At 39.4% G+C, this 19461-nt stretch overlaps 1 protein-coding gene across 8 annotated transcripts in view; it reads right to left on the reverse strand.

Moving 5' to 3' along the window:
* Positions 1-19461, reverse strand: part of pum (pumilio) — a 192476-nt gene that overhangs the window by 26609 nt on the left and 146406 nt on the right. For 5 of the 8 annotated variants that reach the window (XM_070217616.1, XM_070217615.1, XM_017144773.3 and 2 more), the window contains one exon: positions 8744-8785. The exons of the other annotated variants lie outside the window; for them this stretch is intronic. In XM_070217616.1, coding sequence (XP_070073717.1) covers positions 8744-8785 — 42 coding nt within the window. The remainder of the gene's footprint in view (positions 1-8743; positions 8786-19461) is intronic. 8 annotated transcript variants of the gene reach the window in all.

Consider the following 19461-nt stretch of genomic DNA (forward strand, 5'->3'; position numbering starts at 1 on the left):
CAGTAGCAACATCAACAACATTTGCATAAATTTCGAGCAACGTTTGGTGGGAAAAGTTTTCGCTGAAAGTGATTTACATGGGCATGAGGCAATGGGGGGTTATTTTCCACCACCCGACAACATTTTCTTGCCTCCAAGCTCAGGCTTTTCCATCGTTTGTTCCTTAAGTTCAGTTTAACTTTGCTATAAACTTTTGTCACGCCCTCTCTTCCCCGTTGCCCCGCCCCCAAGCCATCTGCAGGCGTTTCTTGGCGCCTCAGTTAGCAGGTAGGTTTCTGTTTTCCTTTTTTTATTTCTTTGCTTTAGTTTTATTAACCACATTAGTTGATTTTGTCACGCGAAAAGTTGCCTTCGGTAAAATGTGATTTATGGAAATTTCCTTCACACTTTGGCCCTCCTTTTTTATTCTCTCAGTGTATTGCATATTTTAACAGTTTATTTATTTAGTGCCCAGACCAACTCCTGTTCATACAAACATACATATATTTTTTCTCGATTTTTTTTTTTTTTGGTTTGCTGGTGTAGGCAAAAGCATTTAGTTATTGTAATTTGCGTTGATTTGGTGGTTGCTCCTCCAGTGGGTGGTTTTTGTGGGTGGTGCGTTTGAGTTAGGTGTGCGTGCGTTTGCTTTAATGACCCCAGGCGTTTTTATTTATTTACTTCAGTGGAATTTTGTCAACAATTTGTTGGATTTGATTGCTTGGGTAATGAGGGGAAAATGATAGAGAGCATAAAGTGGGACTTTAAGAATATTTAGAGTTTCTCAGAAATGTTAATCACCAGAATTAAACATTAAAAAACTAAACATAATAATGCACAAAGTCGGCTAACCCTTAACACAAGATATTCCATTTTCAAGATCCTAAACAACATTTATTCCCCAGCGATTACGGTTTCTATTCGCAGACATCGATAAAGCTAAAGGTCTTTGCCGCCTTATCCACTTCCAACTTTGGACCCACATACCCACACAAGTGTGAATGCCCAGTGAATGTCATAAACTTTGATTTCCTTTTATTGCCCCACACTTATACACTCACATCCTCCCTAACACACTCGCACAACACACCACTGGCTAATCCAAAATGGCTGCCATAACAGAAATCGGAGAGCTTCAGAGTTTTTAGCTGAAATTTTTATGAGACCGCAACACGCAGCCGAGCCACAAAAAAACGAAAAATAACTGAGGAAAACAACTAAAACCGGACTGCGACTACTGTTTAATTTGTAAAAAATCTATACATATAGAAATGTGCACAATGTACACGGAGTTTGCACAATCCATTTGGGCTGTGGCCGCTCCTCTTGTTGGGAACTTGAAAAATGTTTCGAAATGTTGCATGTTGGGGTCGGTCCGAAGTAGTTTCTTTTTCGTTATATTTATTTTTACTTTCGCATTCGCATTAAATGCCATGCATTGGCCTATGATGGCATTTCCATGTTGATTCGGAAAGCCGGTCGTATGAGTGGGGGTGGCAACCCTACCAGGTTCTAACAGATTGTAACGGGCATTTTATGGATCTGCGGCATTTCGGGCTTTAACCATTTTATTTTTTATTTGTCCCACACAAGCTGCAAAAGCCTGTTACATTTTTCATTTATCAACCGAAACGAGAAATGGTATTTTATATGTGTCGAATGCAACTCTGGGTACTTACAACATTTTGCAGAACAGTGTCAAGGGGATTGGTAGTGGTATTGGTAAGACTTACCTAGAAAGAGAGAGAAAGGAAAAATTCTAATTAATAAGAGACTTATGGTTTGCATATTTAACTATGTATTTATTTAAAATAATATAAATCGATATCAATAATAATCATTGAAAATCAGTCGGGAAGAACCGATTACCATCAAATGCACACAAATTTGCCAACTAATTCCAGCGCAAACCATTCGATTACAAATAAAACTTGAGCTGGGACAAATTGATTTATCAGTCATGGCATCACCGAACGCCCTATTGTAACCCCACAATAATCGTATGCAAATTATGATGCGCTTAATTTGGGATCACGGGACCTTCCTCGTTCTCCCGCCGTACTCCCCAGATAATTGGCAAAGTTTGAACTTTAATTAAAATTGAAAATTGTGTTGCTATTTCGGAATCTGAAAGCCCGTCCTCCCGATGTCTGGTTGGGTTTTCATATTCTAATCTGACCTGGCCGGAGGCAGAACAGCTGCGATAACTTGTGGAATGGCTTTTGCAGAGCGGGGGAGGGAAACCGGAATTGTTTTCGGATTTGTGCAAATGTTTTGTCACTGTGCTAAATGCAAACTTCAATTAGTTTGCCCGGTGGTTCGCTCACTCAGATTTAGTTCGGCTTACACTGATTCCCAGAACCAAAAGCCAGAACAAAAACGAAACAGCAGAGGCCAGCATATTTCAGGCTAAAATCGTTTGGCATATTGACAGGCGCATAATTAACACTATTATCAGCATATGCACAGAGATATGGCGTTGAGTGCTGCAGCATTTCCACAATTTGTTGCTGGCCAAAACATATTTTGCTGGCCATTAAACTTTGGCCAGACACAAGTTTTGATTGCCATGTCTGTCAAAATATATATGCAGGGGCTCACATAAATGTACATACGCGTATCTCAAACTGTTTAACGCACGTTTGGCCTTTGATTTTCGGTTACAAATTATTAATATTAAAATCCTTTACTTATGAGTCAGCATGAAATGAAATTTCATAAAACCAATTTCCTGCTTTCAAATGAAAGTTTATCTGCAACACTTGAGCAAACAATTTTCTTAATGTTTCGGTTCGCTGATGTTTCGTGTTAGGAAAAACTGAAAAGTAAACATGGAAAATTAAAAAAAAATAAGAGAAGAGCAGAAAGAGTAAATTAAACTTATTATTTCTGGACGTTGAGCTTTAACTTTTCATGTTTCACGCTTCATAGCCAAGAAAATTGTGCGTAACAACCGACAAGAAAAATAATTGTAGAAAATGGGAATAGTATAATTGGAGCAAGGCGTGATAATTTGTCATTGTGGCTTTAAAGTTCATTATTATGAAGTTAAAATACTAAAAACTGAGTTCCTAACTGTTTTCTTTTTTCTTAAACATTTTTATACTAACGGTATTTCAGCATCACCAACGATTTTTAAATCTTCCACTCTTTAATGTTGGCAAAATAAAAACGATATCCATATCTTGACACTAAATGTAAATTGTTTCTCTTATCGCTGACATATTTTTCCAACATTTAAAATGACATTTCAAACAAATAAAAAAATTAAACAGGGAAGATCCCTTTATCGGGTTTATTAACACTCGCTGAATGCCACGCCCTAAACCAATACTCCGCCCCTCAAAATGCAGCATTTAATTTACAACAGATTGTTGTTGCGGCGGTGTTTGTGAATACAATCAAATTACATTTACATTAGCGAGCACTTTTTTCCGCGTGTTTGGCAAAATTCATATTAAATATTTAATTAGTTGCAATGAAATTGATTGCATTAGTCGCTGTTCGATGCGGCAAAAATGTGCTTTATTGTTAATGAACTTTGTAAACTTTTTAGATGGTCTGCGGGTTATTCGGGCGTTTGAATGCTGAAAATGTTAAAAATTGTGGGAGTTTTGGACAAGTTGCCAAAGGACACTAAATGGCTATCCCAAGGCCCACATCAACATGTGTGGGCGGGCTATAAATTTCATTTTAATAATGCCATATTTCTAAATGGCAAGTACAAATGAAAAACTATTCGAAATAATGCCAAAATATAAAATGATACATGATTTACTAGAAACTATTTTGCTTTAAATTAGTCCAAGGCAAAATCAGCAACTCTTTAACACACTTTCCTTCAAAACTATTATGGCAATCGATTAGATTTCTCTATTAATCTTTATTTATGATTTTAATAATGATTTAACAATATTATGTCACTTAAAAGTAAGAAAGATTTTTCGCAAATAAGTGAGACCCAATTAACTCGTTAAACTCCACCAAAAAGTGAGAACAATTTAAGGAGAAAACCGCTGGCTGGCATAAAATTTGTTGTGAAAGGAAAAACCTGTGACCAGCATAAAATACCGGAAACGGAAGGCACAAAAAGAGCACATAATGCCACTTAATTAGGGAACACAAGACACATACACACACAAGCATGGAAAGGCAAACACATGCTTAATGCACATTAAGCCCAGAAATAAAGTGGAAGAAAGGGTAAAACAAAGGGAGAGTCAAGTGAAATCGCGCGCAGAAAAATTCGCCGCAAATCAAGAGCAACGAAAAAGTCAAGAAAAATTAAAAACTGGCACACAGACTGGGAAAAAAAGGGAAAGAGAGGGCTATAAAGAGGGAGAATGAGATGGCGAATGTGGGTCAACTACTGCGTTACCCATTATCCACACACATACGAATACGAATACGAACTCGGCTTTAATGTCATTTGCATTTTTCTCCATAGCCTAGCCAAATGGGCAGAGTGTATGCTGAATTTATTTCCTCCTTTTACTTGAATTAATTGTGCATAAATATTTTCCCATTGCTTCTGCATGCAAATTAGTTGAGGCAATAAGAAAAACCGTAGAACAAACTTTGATGCGATGAAAATGTCTCATGTGTGTGTATCAAAAGCAATTTAACTTGAGTTTATAGTTGTGAATATCTAAGGAATAAGCAGAGATCATGAGAGGACTTATAATGCAGATACAAGAACTGGAGGGAAATAATAGTATTAAACATTTATGTGAATTACTAAACAAATTAGAATGGAAATTAGAGTGAGGCTCCATTAAAATCTTCACAAAGCCTATTATTCAAAAATATAATGGGAAACGCCAGGGGAAAAATGTTGTAGAAATATTTCAACTTGTAATGGAAAGAATCTATGTTTTTTTTCGTATGAAACTATGTTTGCCGATCCAAAAAAGTATGCTACAATTAAGTGCCATTGCAAAACGAAAATAAAACCGTCTAGCCTTCTATTTCAGACCCTCATTTGCCCCCTGGTGCAAAAATGCAATAGAGTAGCAAATTAAATGCAGTGACAAATTACACAAATTGCAAGTGCAACTGCAACTGCAACGGGAATTGCACTCTAAATTCGAAACTGCCAAATGCTGCAATTGCAACAAATTGCAAATGCGTTTTAATTGCAATTCGCATCGTTTGCCATTGCAACAATTTACATTACCAAATAGTTTGTTTTCGTTATTTTTTTATTTGCTTGCCAAAATCGAAAAACGAAAACCAAACTAAATGGTACAGTAAAGTTTAATGCTGCAACTGAAATTGGTTTCGAAATTTCCCTAAATATAAAACACCCCTTGAGGCAACCCTCCCATCATTTCGGCTGGACAAGACTAACGAGCAGCATTGTTGTTGATGACGACAATGATTAGATGCGATAATGCAAATGAGTCAACAACATGGAGTCCTTGGCTTCTCCTGTTGATGTTGATGATGACGACCATCATGCTTCTGCGGCTGCCAGCGCCAAAAAAATTTGCATCCCAATGATACATGTCCCGCCAATACAATCGGGTTCAGAATATGAGAACAAAGGATGCATTGCTAGCGGAAAATCGTGAAATCTAAATCTTCAAACAAGTTTATTTGCTTTAAGTGTATGAAAACTAAATATCAGACTAGTAATTTATTTAAAAGTTCGTAGTTTCCATTGAAATTTTGATTTTGTTAGATTTATATATAATGTATCTATTCTTTAGTTCCCTAACTCTTGCGACTCTCTTGTTACGTCATCTTTGACTTAGCCTGTCGGTGTTATATTATGCTGACCGCAACTGTATACAAAGAGATTTATATACATAGGACGCAGGACTCTACGTGTGGGCGTGTCGGAAGGGGCGTTCACAACAATGACAGCGATGACGTTGTTGTTTGGCTAAACGCAGGCAAAAGGGAACATCGCTGATGACGTGTGGTTGTCATTAGAGGATGCCACAATTGCTGTTGTTGTTGATGTCGACGTTGTTGTTGTGACGGCATTCCGTGCACCAGGCACCGCCCAACATCCACTATTCCTGCCCATCCAACCTCCGACCATGTTTTGCATGGCTATCATTGTCGCTGCTGCTGCTGTTCCGTTGACAAAATGCCCACCACACTGACCAAAAATGCATACAACATGGGACATAGGGCCAAAGACCTGATCCGGTGGCTCGGGCTGTGGTTCCAGCAGCCTCATTTACCCCACTTTTTAAACCCTTTGTTTAGGCGTTGATTTTCACTGTCGGTCTAGGCTTTAACTTAACCCTCGGAGGGCCGTTTTCTCGTCCGCCTGTTAAAATTATAGGTAGCTTAAAACTTTAATTTTCCATACGACTTAAGGTTTAAACGCTACTTTAAGTTTAACAAAGGGATGAGAAAACGGAAAAGGGTCCGCCTGTTAAGTTTATAGAAAGCTTTAAACGCTGATTTCCCATAAGACTTAAGCTTTAAACTCTACTTTAAATTTAACTAAGGGATGGGAAAAATTAAAATAGTGCACTAAAAAACTTGAAAGAAATATAAAAAGTATAAAAACAAATAATGTAAAATGCTTGATGAAATGATTTAATCAATGTAAGTTTTTAACTTATTTAATGCCCTTTTTTTATTAAACAAAAAATCATTAAGGCAGCTACATACATTGTTCGTTCTAGTATAGGGTTAATTTTCCCCTTTTTTTCTGGTGCCAAATTATGTGCAGGCTGTTGCATAAAATGGTAATTTTTTAGACTCTATATGGGTTAGTCCTTGCCGACCATTCATTTGCATAATAACTCGGGGGAGCGACGGGTTGCAAATGCCCTTTTATTATTGCTGCCAACAATGAGAAATGGGAATTTCTGTTTAAATTGGAAAGTCGGTGGCCTAAACTGTTGTCACAAAGCCCAAAAAAAATAAATAGAAAAAAATAAATCGTAGGGCATATGTTGTGAGCCACCCACGTAATGACATTTTGATGACATTTTTTATTTACATTTAGTTTGTATTTTGGTAGCAAGCCAAAAGCTGAAATGCAACTGAGTGGAGTTTATCTAGGCGAAAGAAGAAGAAGTGAAGAAGGGGATTCACAGCCAGTAATTCACTGGCCAATTAGCAGGCCAATTAGTGTAACCGGGCTAATAGAATTTATGTGTTAATTTCATTGCAGCTTGTTGCGTATTCTTCACCCTCGCCTGCACTTGGCTAATGACTGATTTCGAAAGCTATTAAATGGCCACACGGGGGAAGGGGAATGGGAATGGGAAAAGTCCTGTCGGGAACACCTCGTGTTCATCCCGGCAAGGGTGCCGGTCAATACAGAAAGCGAAAAGTGAGTTATCAAGCAAGCACTTTTCTAATTACGAATTCGGTCAACGATTCTCGGACTCTGGTTTATCCAACACTTGAAAAAATAATCGCCATCAGATAAATTCATTTTAAAGAAAATTTATTTAAATGATGCGTTTAGATTTAGATCTTGAAAAATATCGCCAGTTTGCTATTTCTCAATATTTAATTTGAGTTTTTAATCATCGATATTATCAAATATTATCAAAATATCGAAAATATCGATAATTTTCAAGCTTTATTTAGATTACTCTTTTTTCCAGAGCTCTGCTAGTGCTCTGTTGACAATCTGACGACACGCACAGTATACAAATAGACATAAGACAAAAAAGTGAGACGAACATTTTTGTATTTTTTTTATCGTTTTAATTAAAATAAATTAAAATATATTAAAAAATCCTAGAAATGTTTAACCCTTGTTTAAACTTGGTTTGTTTCTTTCTGAGTGCATGCCGGCAACTTCCATGCCGACGATCCTGGTCCCAAGTCCAAGTCTGACTCTGACGGCCTGTTGACTGCGAAAGGACATTTGGGAACAGGCTGCCGTTTGGGGGGCCGGGGATGACATTAGCCAGTGAAATTTCCCCAGGCCAATGTCCTGGCCGAATGTTGTTGTCTCTGCTGTTTGTGATGTTATGGATGCAACTTTAAATTGCTTTGCCAGCGCGAGAGGGAGAGAGACTGAGTTTTTCTAACAGTTTTCCCCCCGGAGGCCAGCCGACAATGCAGAGGATTGCCACATAGCAGTAGTAGCAGTCCCGGTGTACGGGGGCTATGGGTTAGGGTATGGTTCTGGGTTTGAGTTTGGGTTTGGGTTCTCGGATACGGGTTCGAGTTTCGTTCAGGAGGGTCTGATATTTTCATCGTCTGTCCGGTTCTCTCCGGTGGGAAATGCGCCACTGCACTGATTGCACTTTGGCTCAACATTTCACAGAGATACGAATACTACGACTACTACGCCGCATGCAAGGGTATAGAGTATATATGTGCGAAGCGCCCGAAAATGTCTGAGTGCGTAATGCGTTTTCACGGAGGCCCCTGGCCAGTGGGATTGCGCCGGAGACAGCGGGACAGATATGGGTGATAAAGTGCAGACATTTGACAAATTAACTGCTTTGCGTCATGCGCCGGAAATGCTGCAAATCTCGTGCCGTCAATCGCCGTGCTGCTATAGTAGGCTATGGTATAGTATACGGCCCATATTCCCAGTCGATTCCTGGGGACACTCACTCTGGTCTGCTCCGCTCCGATCTGATTGATTTATGAAGCTAAACCAGGCACACAAATACGGACAAACGGACGTACGGACAAACGGACATACGGACAAACGGACATACGGACAAACCGGCTGCAAGCCACTGTATTTGAGGTGTGAGTTTTGATGCATTGTAATTGGGGACCCGCCACCCGTTAAATAAATGATAATAAACGAAAAAACTCTTACTTGGTTGTGGTTAAAAGCGAGCGAAAGCACGTCGTCACTTACCTGGAAAGAGAAAATGTGAATAGAATTATTAAATTATGTTTCATTTTAGGTATTATTTTGAGTATGAGAAAATAAAGGAAAGGAAAAGGTTTTGTCAGCACTTTGATATTCCTGCACATTTTCCCTTTTTAATTGTTTAACAAAGTGTAATACATTTTCCCGAGCAAGGGGAACTCTTACATAAAATCCCTCTTCGCATTTTCCCCAGCTGCAACCAGCTGCTGGAAAACTACTTCCCCTGCATGTTCGCCTCCTGGGATAACATACATAAACATTAGCCAAAGCATATAATAACCCAGCAACAAAGTCACCGCAACGATCCAAAGGGGGTGGTGGTGGGAGGAGTGGGGAACAAGGCGTTCAAATTGTATTTAGTCGTAAATTGCACACGCACACAAAGCGTGGAAAATGGCTTTTCCGAGAAGGGAGGAGGGCGAGGGGAGACCGACCCATGGAGAACATAAAACTATTGGCAACTGCGAGCTGGGAAGGCCATATAAGAGCCATAATTTCGACACTAATGCCAAGCCACACAAAAAATAGCTCTCCTCGGCGACCTTGTGGGTCTGCAAATGGTCAGAGTTTGACATGTGTCAAAGGAAATCCTGATGGAGAGACTCCGCCAATGGGGAAAACACGGGAGGTAGGCAGATGCGACACCTGCGACCTGAGCAGGAAAAAAGTATACAGAGCAAAAGATTTTCCTTTGTGTTCCAGACTAAAAGTTAATATTTCCCAATTTATGTTTTTGATATAAGGAATTATTATTATTTTTATTAACCTAAGAAATAATTATTTTAATTATTATAATATAAATATCTTTCAGTATGTGAAAAAATTTGTGTTGTAGACTTCATGCATTTCTTTTTTCAAGTGCAGTTGTATCTGGCAGGAAGCTTTGCCCATGGTCGTGTCACGAACCTCGATAAAAATCAACAGTTTATGTGCGACGCATGATGTCCTTGAGAGATGAGGACTGAAAGGCTGGCCGGGAGGTTGTTTCCACGATGGAAATGTCATTTTTACAAGGCGAACCTCATCGAAAGGACATGGCAAACAGCAGCGACCCGGCCCCCGTATCTCTTAGTATCTCTCCGAGGAGTCTGGCAAATGTATTGCCTTCTATTTGCATTTTCTATTTATTTCTTTATCCCTTTTCTGGCGGGCGTTCTCCCTTTGCGTTCCCGTTCCTCGTTCCTTCGTCTTTCCTCCTTCGAGCACTTGAGCTCGGGCCCGCCATTAGTGGCACGTCCTTGGATATTTCGTGTTTGCCCTGTCCTCCTCCACTTTGGCACTCATATTTTATTAAGTAGCAAAGTTGATAAGGGATTTGCCAGGATAGGCGGTCGGTCGCTCGGTTGGTCGTCGGTAGTCGGCAGTCGGGGTCAGGGGAGAGTCTGTCATTTTGTAAAGTAAATATTGGTAATTTTTATTGAGGATTTTCCTTGATTTCCCTTTGAGCATATGGCTTATCCCAAAACTGGGCACAAACTTTCCCCCGACGAGCGAAATTAAGGGCATTTATTCTTGGCCACTCGAACTTGAACCCGAATCAAACTCAAATAACATTAAGTGGGGGGAAGGAAGGAAAAAGCCTAGCAACACTTGGAAATTAGAAAAAAAAATCATGGCAGAAAATTATTAGAAAAGTTTTCTTTTTCTGCCCAGAAAGGGACAAAAATACAGGTTAGAGTGAGAGAGCAAGAGCGAGTGAGAACGAAAAACGCTTCGTTGCACAAATTTGTGGACCTGCGGCGCAAATTTGTACAAAATGCAACAGACCGTAAGAGACAACATAAGCGATAACACAACAACCAAGCCAAAACCGACCGAATCAGGCAGGAAGCTGCCTCGAGTTGTGTTCACAGCGGTTGCTAACAGGATTTCGCCCCCTCACAAGGACCTTTCCACCTCCCTTCGCTGGTTACTATGACGAAAAACGAGAGACTGAGACTCAGAGGCCAAGTGTCGATGCATGGCATACGCAAATTGCCAATCGTTAAGTGAATTTTGAGTTTGTTGTCCTCTCAAACATGGCGATAAATGCACTGAGAAAAGCAGGATTGAAAAGCTATGAAGCATGGAAAAGCCAGGAATCATAGAAAGAATTTGAAAGGTTTTATAAAACAAGAAAGATACCCTTTAGTCATCTAAAGGAAGTGCGAGGGGGATAGAGATATGCATGCAGCAAAGCGACTGCTTGAATTCCTTTATTTGCTCATAACTTTATAAGGAAAGGTCCGATTTGAAAAATGTCATCTACATTTTGATAGGTATAGGTAATAGGATAGGTAATAAACACAACTAAATTGTTTTTATAATTTTCCGAAATCTTTAAAGATTGTGTAACGAGTATCGGGTTTAAACATAGCATTTTATTACCTACACAAATCGTTATTTAATTTCAACATTTCCATTGAACGAATGCTTTCAAGGGAAGCTTTCAGCAGATTTCCTTTGGCCACGCTCCCAGCCAGCCGAATTACATTTCATAAATGTCTCCCCAAGAAGCCTTTGGCATGCATCATTTAACTTTGACGCCAACCTGTCCAAACACTTAAGACCGCCCTCAGCCCGCCAATTTTCATGCTGGAAAGTCAGGAAGGAGGAAGGAGCAGGGATACGCACCATCATTTTCATTTTCATCGCTTACAAAAAGAAAATGGTTATAAAATATTTAAAAATCATACCCAGGCGGGGCAAACGAGCCTTGAAAACGCACGGCACACCTCAAGAAAGTCGCTTGCAAGGGAAATTGTTAAAGGAGTGGAAAGATTTCAGGCTCAAATATGCACAGCGATGGAGATGAGGAAATTGGGTTGGGGGATGGGGGATAGGGATATGTGGTATGTGGAAAATTGTGAAAAACCCACTCGAATCACATATGCTGGCGCGTATTTGCCATGCTTGGCCCACAGAATTGAATGTGGATGTGAGCTTGTATTGTGGCATATGCACATAACATATATACCAGATCCTGTACATATTCCTGCTGCAAATGTGTGTGTATAAATAAAATACCATATTCCCTGACATGAATATTTAACAATGCAACAACGACAGCCAGCCTGCTGCATTGGTAAAATATCACAAAATATTCATTTCAATTTCATTTGCTTTTTCGAACTTCGTTTACATTTTCATTTTTTATTTTATTTCCCTTTTTCATTTGTTTAGTTTTATTTGCATTTTTTGTTTTCTCCCAGGGTGGTTTTATTTAGTTAGTTTTACAGTATAGTGGGGATTTTTCTTTGCTTTCTCCGTTGGCAATTATTTTGTTATTCTGTTATTCGATTGTTAACATCAAGGACAAGAAAATTGTACACATTAAACTATTTTATTTGCCTATTCCACGAATTATTCATTCGAATGTGTCGGCTTTCAGCGTTTTCTGACGCATTACAGCAGGGCAATCAAGAAATTCCATGTCGCAGTAATTTTGCATGACAGATTAATAAGCTTTCCTCCTCCCAACCTTTCTTTTCATTTCCATTCGACAACAAAGAATTGACATTAAATTGTAATAAATAGGCAAACAAGAATCCTCCGGCCCACTTCATGTGGCATGGCAAATCTCCAAAAAAGGAAACAAATTGCCATGGCAAACAGCAGTAGCAGTAGCATCATGAAATGTGGAAAAGGGCAAAGAAAAAAGACTGAGCAACGTCTGCAGTTGAAACGAATTTAATTTTCTACTTTTTATTTTTATTTATTTTATTTTTTTCGCGTCTGGCAGACACAAGCAGAATAACAAGCCGCAAGCCTGAGGCTGACATTTCTCCTTAAGGAAGGTGGAAGGTGGCCTCCTTACCTTGCCTTTTTCCTTCGCTTTTTCACCGCTCACCCCAAGTCGGAAAATAGTGGAAACTTTTGATAATTACATTTGGCGGCTGTTGCTTTGGCAGCTAAGCCAAGTAAAAAGGAAAAGCAGAAGTAGCTGGAGAAGGTCTCCTTGGAGGTGGCAGAGCAAAACCAACCACCCAGGGGATAAGAAGTTTAAACAATATGGTTTAACATTTTTGAGAAGCTGCTAAATTGATACATTTATATTTTAAATACTAAACATTTTATTACAAATATTATAAAACTATATAGGATTTTTTTTTGTGTGTAACCAAACTTTGATTAAGTATAAAATCCCTTATTTGAGTAAAATATCTACTTTTTTAGGCTTAAAACTCTGAAAAACTTTGGTGCTCAAAAGAATTTTCCCTGATAGGCTAATCCACAAGTCATATAGAAAGATCTTATAGATGTATTCGCCTCCTCTTCAGCCGCAGAACATCTTTACAACCAGAACAGAGAGCTGTCAATTTTTCGTTAAGAAATGATACCCCCTCCCCTCTGTTGCTGGAAATTTATTTCATTTTATGCTCGCGCTTCCTCTTTGTGCATAAAACATGGGAAATGGAAAAGCGAGGGGATAGACAGATGGCGGAGGACACCCTTCGGGCAATTTCTTAAACTAATTTGGCATGAGGCTGCTGTGGTGGCGGTATTTTCTTCATCTTCATCTTCGTCGCCGTCTTCAGCTCTTCTCTTGGGTCCCCCCAAAAACTTTGGCGGCGGTTTTTGTGCCTTTTACGTGCAACCAAAAGTATGCAAAGTGAAAGCGTTTACTGGAGGTTGGTATGGCGGAACTTTTGATGTTTTTTTCCAGGGAGCAGGACGCAGGGCTCAGGGCTCACAGCTTCTGTGGCCGCAAAGTATGCAGCAATTATTTTTTGGCCGAGCATCAATTGGTTTGGGGCATTTTAGTAATATCCGGCTTAAAAATTTCAATATAGTTTCAGCCAAATCGATGGATGGAGGCGAATAAAAGATGCTCGCAGGGAGAGAGAACATGAGCATAGTTAATTGCTTTTTGTCATGACAAAACAGGGAGTTTTCCTTTGGAAGCTGGTATATCCTTCTAGTTGTGTGCAAGGCCCGAGGAATTTAAATAGTTCTCTGAACCTGACAGCTGAATGGGAAAAGGAGAGGCTTTTTGGGGTGGCTCAGAACTGAGGGCTCAGGGACTCAAGATAAGGACAAGAGTCCTAGATGACTAAATCGCAGGACAATTAAACTTTTAAGCAGGCAAGCGACAAGCGACACAACGACAAATGATGAAATGCATGTAAATGGAAAATAAATATCAAAAGCAGTCGGAGGAGCAGAGAGCTGGCTATCACATGCCACAAACGGAGACAACAGGACAACAGGATTCACCCGGATACAATGGCTCCCAGCAACAAAACAGAGTTAGAAAGAGATGGCGAAAAAGGAGTAAGGCCGCTTTTATTGTTGTTACTCGGAGATGGGAGGACAGGGACTACAACAGCCGCAACAGTTCACATGGCTCATTTTCTATGGTCAAAGGAAGCACAGTATACTCTCCCACACTACCCCACATAGAACAGGACAGCAGTTTTTTACACAATACAATATTATTCATATTGTATGGTGTATGTATATGAAATATGGCAAATGTCATTTAACATGACAGCTTGATGATAATAATACGAGCAAGAAACGGCATCACAATAGCTGGCAGGACAATGCGAAGCGCAGCAGGATAAAGTCTACGTCTAAGGACAAAATCTTTACCAGCCGGTTGTTGGGAGACTTAAGGAAAGGTGAAAGCCGGGCTAAAGTCCACTCCCCTCCCCTCCCCCTCACGATCCGAAAAGAGAGACACAAAGCTAGGCCAAATGGGAGGGTGGATTTTCTCAAAAGAAAGTATCTTCTTGCCCAAAAGAGTTGCCCATGACAGGCAATCAATTTGAGATTTATTAAAAAGGGTTGTAGTCAAATGGATATTTGATGGAATATAACATGACATTTGGTATTTTTGTCCGTTTTACCAAGCTTTTGATTGTTTTTGATTTGTTTTTAAGTCAAAGAAGATTAATATGTTATTTGTTCAATTAAAAGTAGTTTAATAGTTTAAGGTAAAAGAAAAAAAATCAAATAAGTATTTACATCTTCGGCTTCCTAACTTTTAACTATTAAATTTTTATTTAAATACTATTTTTATTTAATTACTACCTTACTCAAATAAAAGTTTGCATCTCCCACGACCTTCTGACATATTTAAACAAATCAAAACGAATTTACTAGCCATTGGATGAGCTTGAGGATTCCCTTTTTTATGTTACAACTACCTCTATCAGAAACAGGAGGTAGTATCCCGTATCCCAAGTTTTATGGATATATCCACTCCCTTCGAACTGCTGCCAAAAACCACAAAAGCGCATTTTGTGTAAACCGATTCGACCGCAAAGCAATTGCAAATGCGTACGCACATGGGTGTCGAGGGGGGGTTACGAAGGGGGGTTACCGGGGGGTGGGTGTAGCAGTTGGCAGCGCACACAGTTAGGCGCCTGACTGAGCATAAACGTCAGTGTCAGGTGTGGTGTGCTGCTGCTGCTGCTGCTGCTGCTGTTGGTCTGTTCCTGTTTCACTTCCTGCTACCATTTCACCTCTTTCTGCTGCGAGAGTCGCCATTTTGGCCAACAAAGCGGCAGCCGGAAATGCGGTTACATAATCTCCATATCCGGCGGAGCTGAGCGGTGGGGGCATGTCAAAAACTGTAGCATACTTTTTGGCACATTATTAATTTTTAGTTTTTACTGGCCATGGCCAGGATTTTCTCGTTGGTCCTGCCCTCCTGCCCGTAGAAATATAAATTCATTTTTGGTTTCTGCTTCTGCTTTTGCTGCTGCCCGCTGTCCGTTGCATATTTGATGAATATTTAAAATATCAGCAGCAAATTGAATTGGTTTCGCTGAATACCATTCACAGGAAATACAAATAAACCGAATGTTTATTTTTTTAAGAGAAAGTTTGTAAATTTAAATTTATTGATCTCAACCTTTATAGGTTCAAAAATTTAAGGAAATATTTGGTAAGAATATATATTTTCTCGGAATTCCTCTTTTTAAAATTGTGTTTAGAACAACTAAATATTTCGCTTTATCTTCCATCTTGCTTCCTTTCTGAACATCCGTTTGCAGAACCGCAATGAAAATTTCCGGAAGTTGTGCATAAAATGGGCTATGCATACGGAAATCATCAACTCAATGGCTGAACAAACAAACGGAATGAAAGAGACGGCTGTAGGCAGAGCGATAGAGACGGATAATGGATTTTTGTATGGAGTAAGCGGTGTAGAGTAACAATGGCAAATGCGAATGACGCCAAACGAATGACCAAAAACAATGCAAAACTGCTGCCAACGTCCGGTAGAAAAGGACTATAGGGGGATGGAAAGAGACGGAGATAAAATGGCAGTGAAAGAGACGGGAATAGAGAGTTTACCACAGACGATGATGATGATGATGATGGTGATGCGGATTCTCGTGGCGACCTTCAGCGTTGGCCTGTGTTATGAATAGTCTGCAAGTGAGCTGGATTGAAAAAGAGAAACAGAAAGAGAGGGAGCTATTGGGCGGAGAAAGAGACGGGGAGAGGGTCTGCTCAGTTGACCAGAAACTAGAAGTTCAGTAGCTCCATTTTACTCCGGACTCCCGCCGCTGCCGCCTCTGTCAGGGTCGATTTCACATTTATTTATTGTTTCAACTGCCCCACCCACACGGAAAATTGTTTGCTGCGGCCTTTTTCCCCGCGCTTCCCGCACTCTTTGTGTGGTTGAAAACTCGCATGACTCATTTGATTTCAATGGCCCAACTTGTTCATTTGGCAGCGAAAGTATTTAACATTTCCCCTGGAACAATGGCCAGCAAATTGAATGGAATGGTGCGAATGTGTTTGGGAAATCTCAATTGAATTAAGTGTTTGGCTGGGGCAGCATATCGAATGTACTATATGGAGGATCTTTAAAGAGGGCGGATAAGAAAGTACAAATTAATGCGTTTCGCAGATTGGCTAGCTGAATTTAAAAGGAATTTTAAAATCATTTTTTTAAGAATATTTTTAAAAATAAATAAATAAGTAAAAACTATAAAAATAGTTAAAAATTCATTCTAAACTTTACAACGTATTTTTAACTGTTAGAATTAGAAAAAAATATCAATGAATTGAATGTTCTCCTTAACTTTCTTAAATAAACTTTCCAAATATTCTTAGCTAGCATTTCAGATTTAAAAACGTTAATTATAACTATTTTATCTTTACTTATAGCTCTGATATATGCATTTTTGAAACTGGCTCACTTTGTAAACTGTATCCTAAAGCATGTATAACTAATTTACCACTATTCTGCTCACTGTTGGTTAGAGATTCCAAATCCGATCTAATCATAATAGTAGCTGCTGGGGTCAAGAGGGTCGGGACATAAACCGCAGGATGAAATGGAGCCACAATGATACGGATACCGATGCTCTGCAACAACAGCCACTGACGATGATGATGAGCTTTGCAGCAGTTGTAAGCGCTTTACCAGTGCCGGCGGTGGGGGAAAATAGAAGCGGGGTTCAGATTCCGTAATGCGCTTCGGCCGGAAGGAAGCTGCTGGGCAGCCAAGTGATTCTAGTGCTGAGATTTGGTGCAGATTTTGTAATAGTTGCCAGGGATTAGGCCCCTCGACCAGTGCATTGTCCTCCCTGGGGCAAAAAGAGAGGGTAGCCGGTTCGAAAACAATGGAAGGGAGAAATGTACGCATAAATGTTTAATAACTCAAGTAGAAAATTACACATTTTTCATCCTTGTTCCATTTGTTATGCACAAGAATTTTTGACTGCGAAGAAAAGACGAACCGCAAAAACATATTTTACATAATTTCGCCAAGTTGAACTCTTGATAAACAATTTCATTGAAAGCAGCAGATGCTTAACAGCAACGCCAGAAGAAGAACAACAACAATAAAGTCTAATAAAAGGAATTTCGCTTTCATGTTCAACCGCCATAAGGGTGAAGGAAGGGGTGTATGTACTATGAGAATGAGATGCGAGGCATTGCTCGTTTTTCTTTATTTTCCTTGCTGCTGCTTTTAGGGGGCGGAATGGAAACTTTGCCTTGGCACTTTATAAGCTTTTCCCCAACATGCACACACAACATACCTACCTACTACATACAGCACACAGAAACATGCAATGTAAACATGACACAACAAAGGTGCGTCGTTCGCTCTTTTATAACCCGCAGCAACTGAAACCAGGCAGCAAAAGTACACGGAAATACTCTACACTATTGGGGTATCCTTAGGTACATTTTAAACAAGGATATCGGTAATATTACTTATTAAGTCCTTTGACAATTAAAGCACTATAATCAAATTATATAAAAACCAAATACATTTTGTAAAAATATTTTCTATTTTATATATCCTTTTTGCTCTTCATTTTATAAGTGTAAATCAATTTCGTATACCCACAGGTTTATTTTCATTTGAGCTTCTAATGTTTAAAGGCGTTTAGCTGTTGTTATTTAGTTGTTGTTATGCTCCCGCCCCTTTTTGTTGTTGTTGACAAGTGCAGGCAACACATTTTTGTTTAAATTTCAATCAAAAACAATTTGAAAAGCTCCCCGAGAGGCAGGAAAAGCAGGCAAGGAAGTTAGACAGGTATGCAGTATAGTAGCACAGTGCTTCAAGTTATTCACATTGCTGAAGTTGGTGCAAAAGGGTGCTTTTGTTTTACTTCTTGGCAACTGGCGCCTCGAATGCTGCAACAAGTTAGGCAAACACAAACAAAACAACACACACACGAAGAGTTTTCCACACTCACACCCACACAAATGGGCCAACATAGACGCACTGGAAAATGCACAAAATTGCCGTTGGTAAATCAACAGAGCCGCAGACGCAGCGCCAAAAACCCTATGATTTTCCCGCCCTTTGCATGCTATGCATTTCACTTTCCGCCTCATGGACTCGTTATGTTATAACTACAATTTGCCTTAAGGAAAAAGGGTGGAAAATCCCAGAGACCAAAGAATAGGGGTTTTCTCTACGAACGCAACATGTTAAAGTTTTTCACATAATTAGAAATATGAAGCACAGCCGGGTGGTGCAACATGAATGTGGAGAGCCTTTAATAATGATTTGTTTTAAGGTTCATTTGCCTCGCCAGCCACACATAGAAAGAGAGGCCAATACAGGGGATAGAGAGAGTGAGAAATATGTAGAGCCTTAGAGGACTTTACCACCCACCCCTCCTCACATTTTTCTGAAGTGCAGTGTAAATGTCTTGACTTTTTGTGTTTGTTGAGCCCTTAAGCACTTTTTGTGAGAGGCACGTAGGCAAAAATTGTAACAAAAGATGAAAATATAGTGGGAGTTGTTGGAGCAGCAAAATGGGGGAAAATAACTAGAAAATAGAGGAGAAAAGTGGGCAAAAGGAAGTCAAGTTCGTGCCGGGGCATTAATGAAAAGGCTGCTCACTCATCGACTTCCTTCCTCTGGAGCTCAGCTATTATGCAAAATAATATTTTTGACCCTAAATGTTTCATGTTGCTCGCATGCAGAGAGGTAAACTTGATTTTTCGGTCTGCCGTTCGTTTTAGAATATGTATATTTTTAATTAATTAAGACTGTGAGCTAGCTGAACCGTGCTGGCAAACATGGTGAAGAAAATGGTAATAAATTTTATAAAATCTGACAAATAAATAAATAACATTTTAAATATGAAAATAATATATTTAAGTTCTAACTGTTCTATTCTGTTCACTTTCTAAATATCTATTTTCTACCTTTACGGGTATCGTCTGTACAAAAGCTCATTTTGAAATCCCCA

This window comes from Drosophila takahashii, chromosome 3R, assembly GCF_030179915.1.
Source record: "Drosophila takahashii strain IR98-3 E-12201 chromosome 3R, DtakHiC1v2, whole genome shotgun sequence".
Taxonomy (NCBI): Eukaryota; Metazoa; Arthropoda; class Insecta; order Diptera; family Drosophilidae; genus Drosophila; species Drosophila takahashii.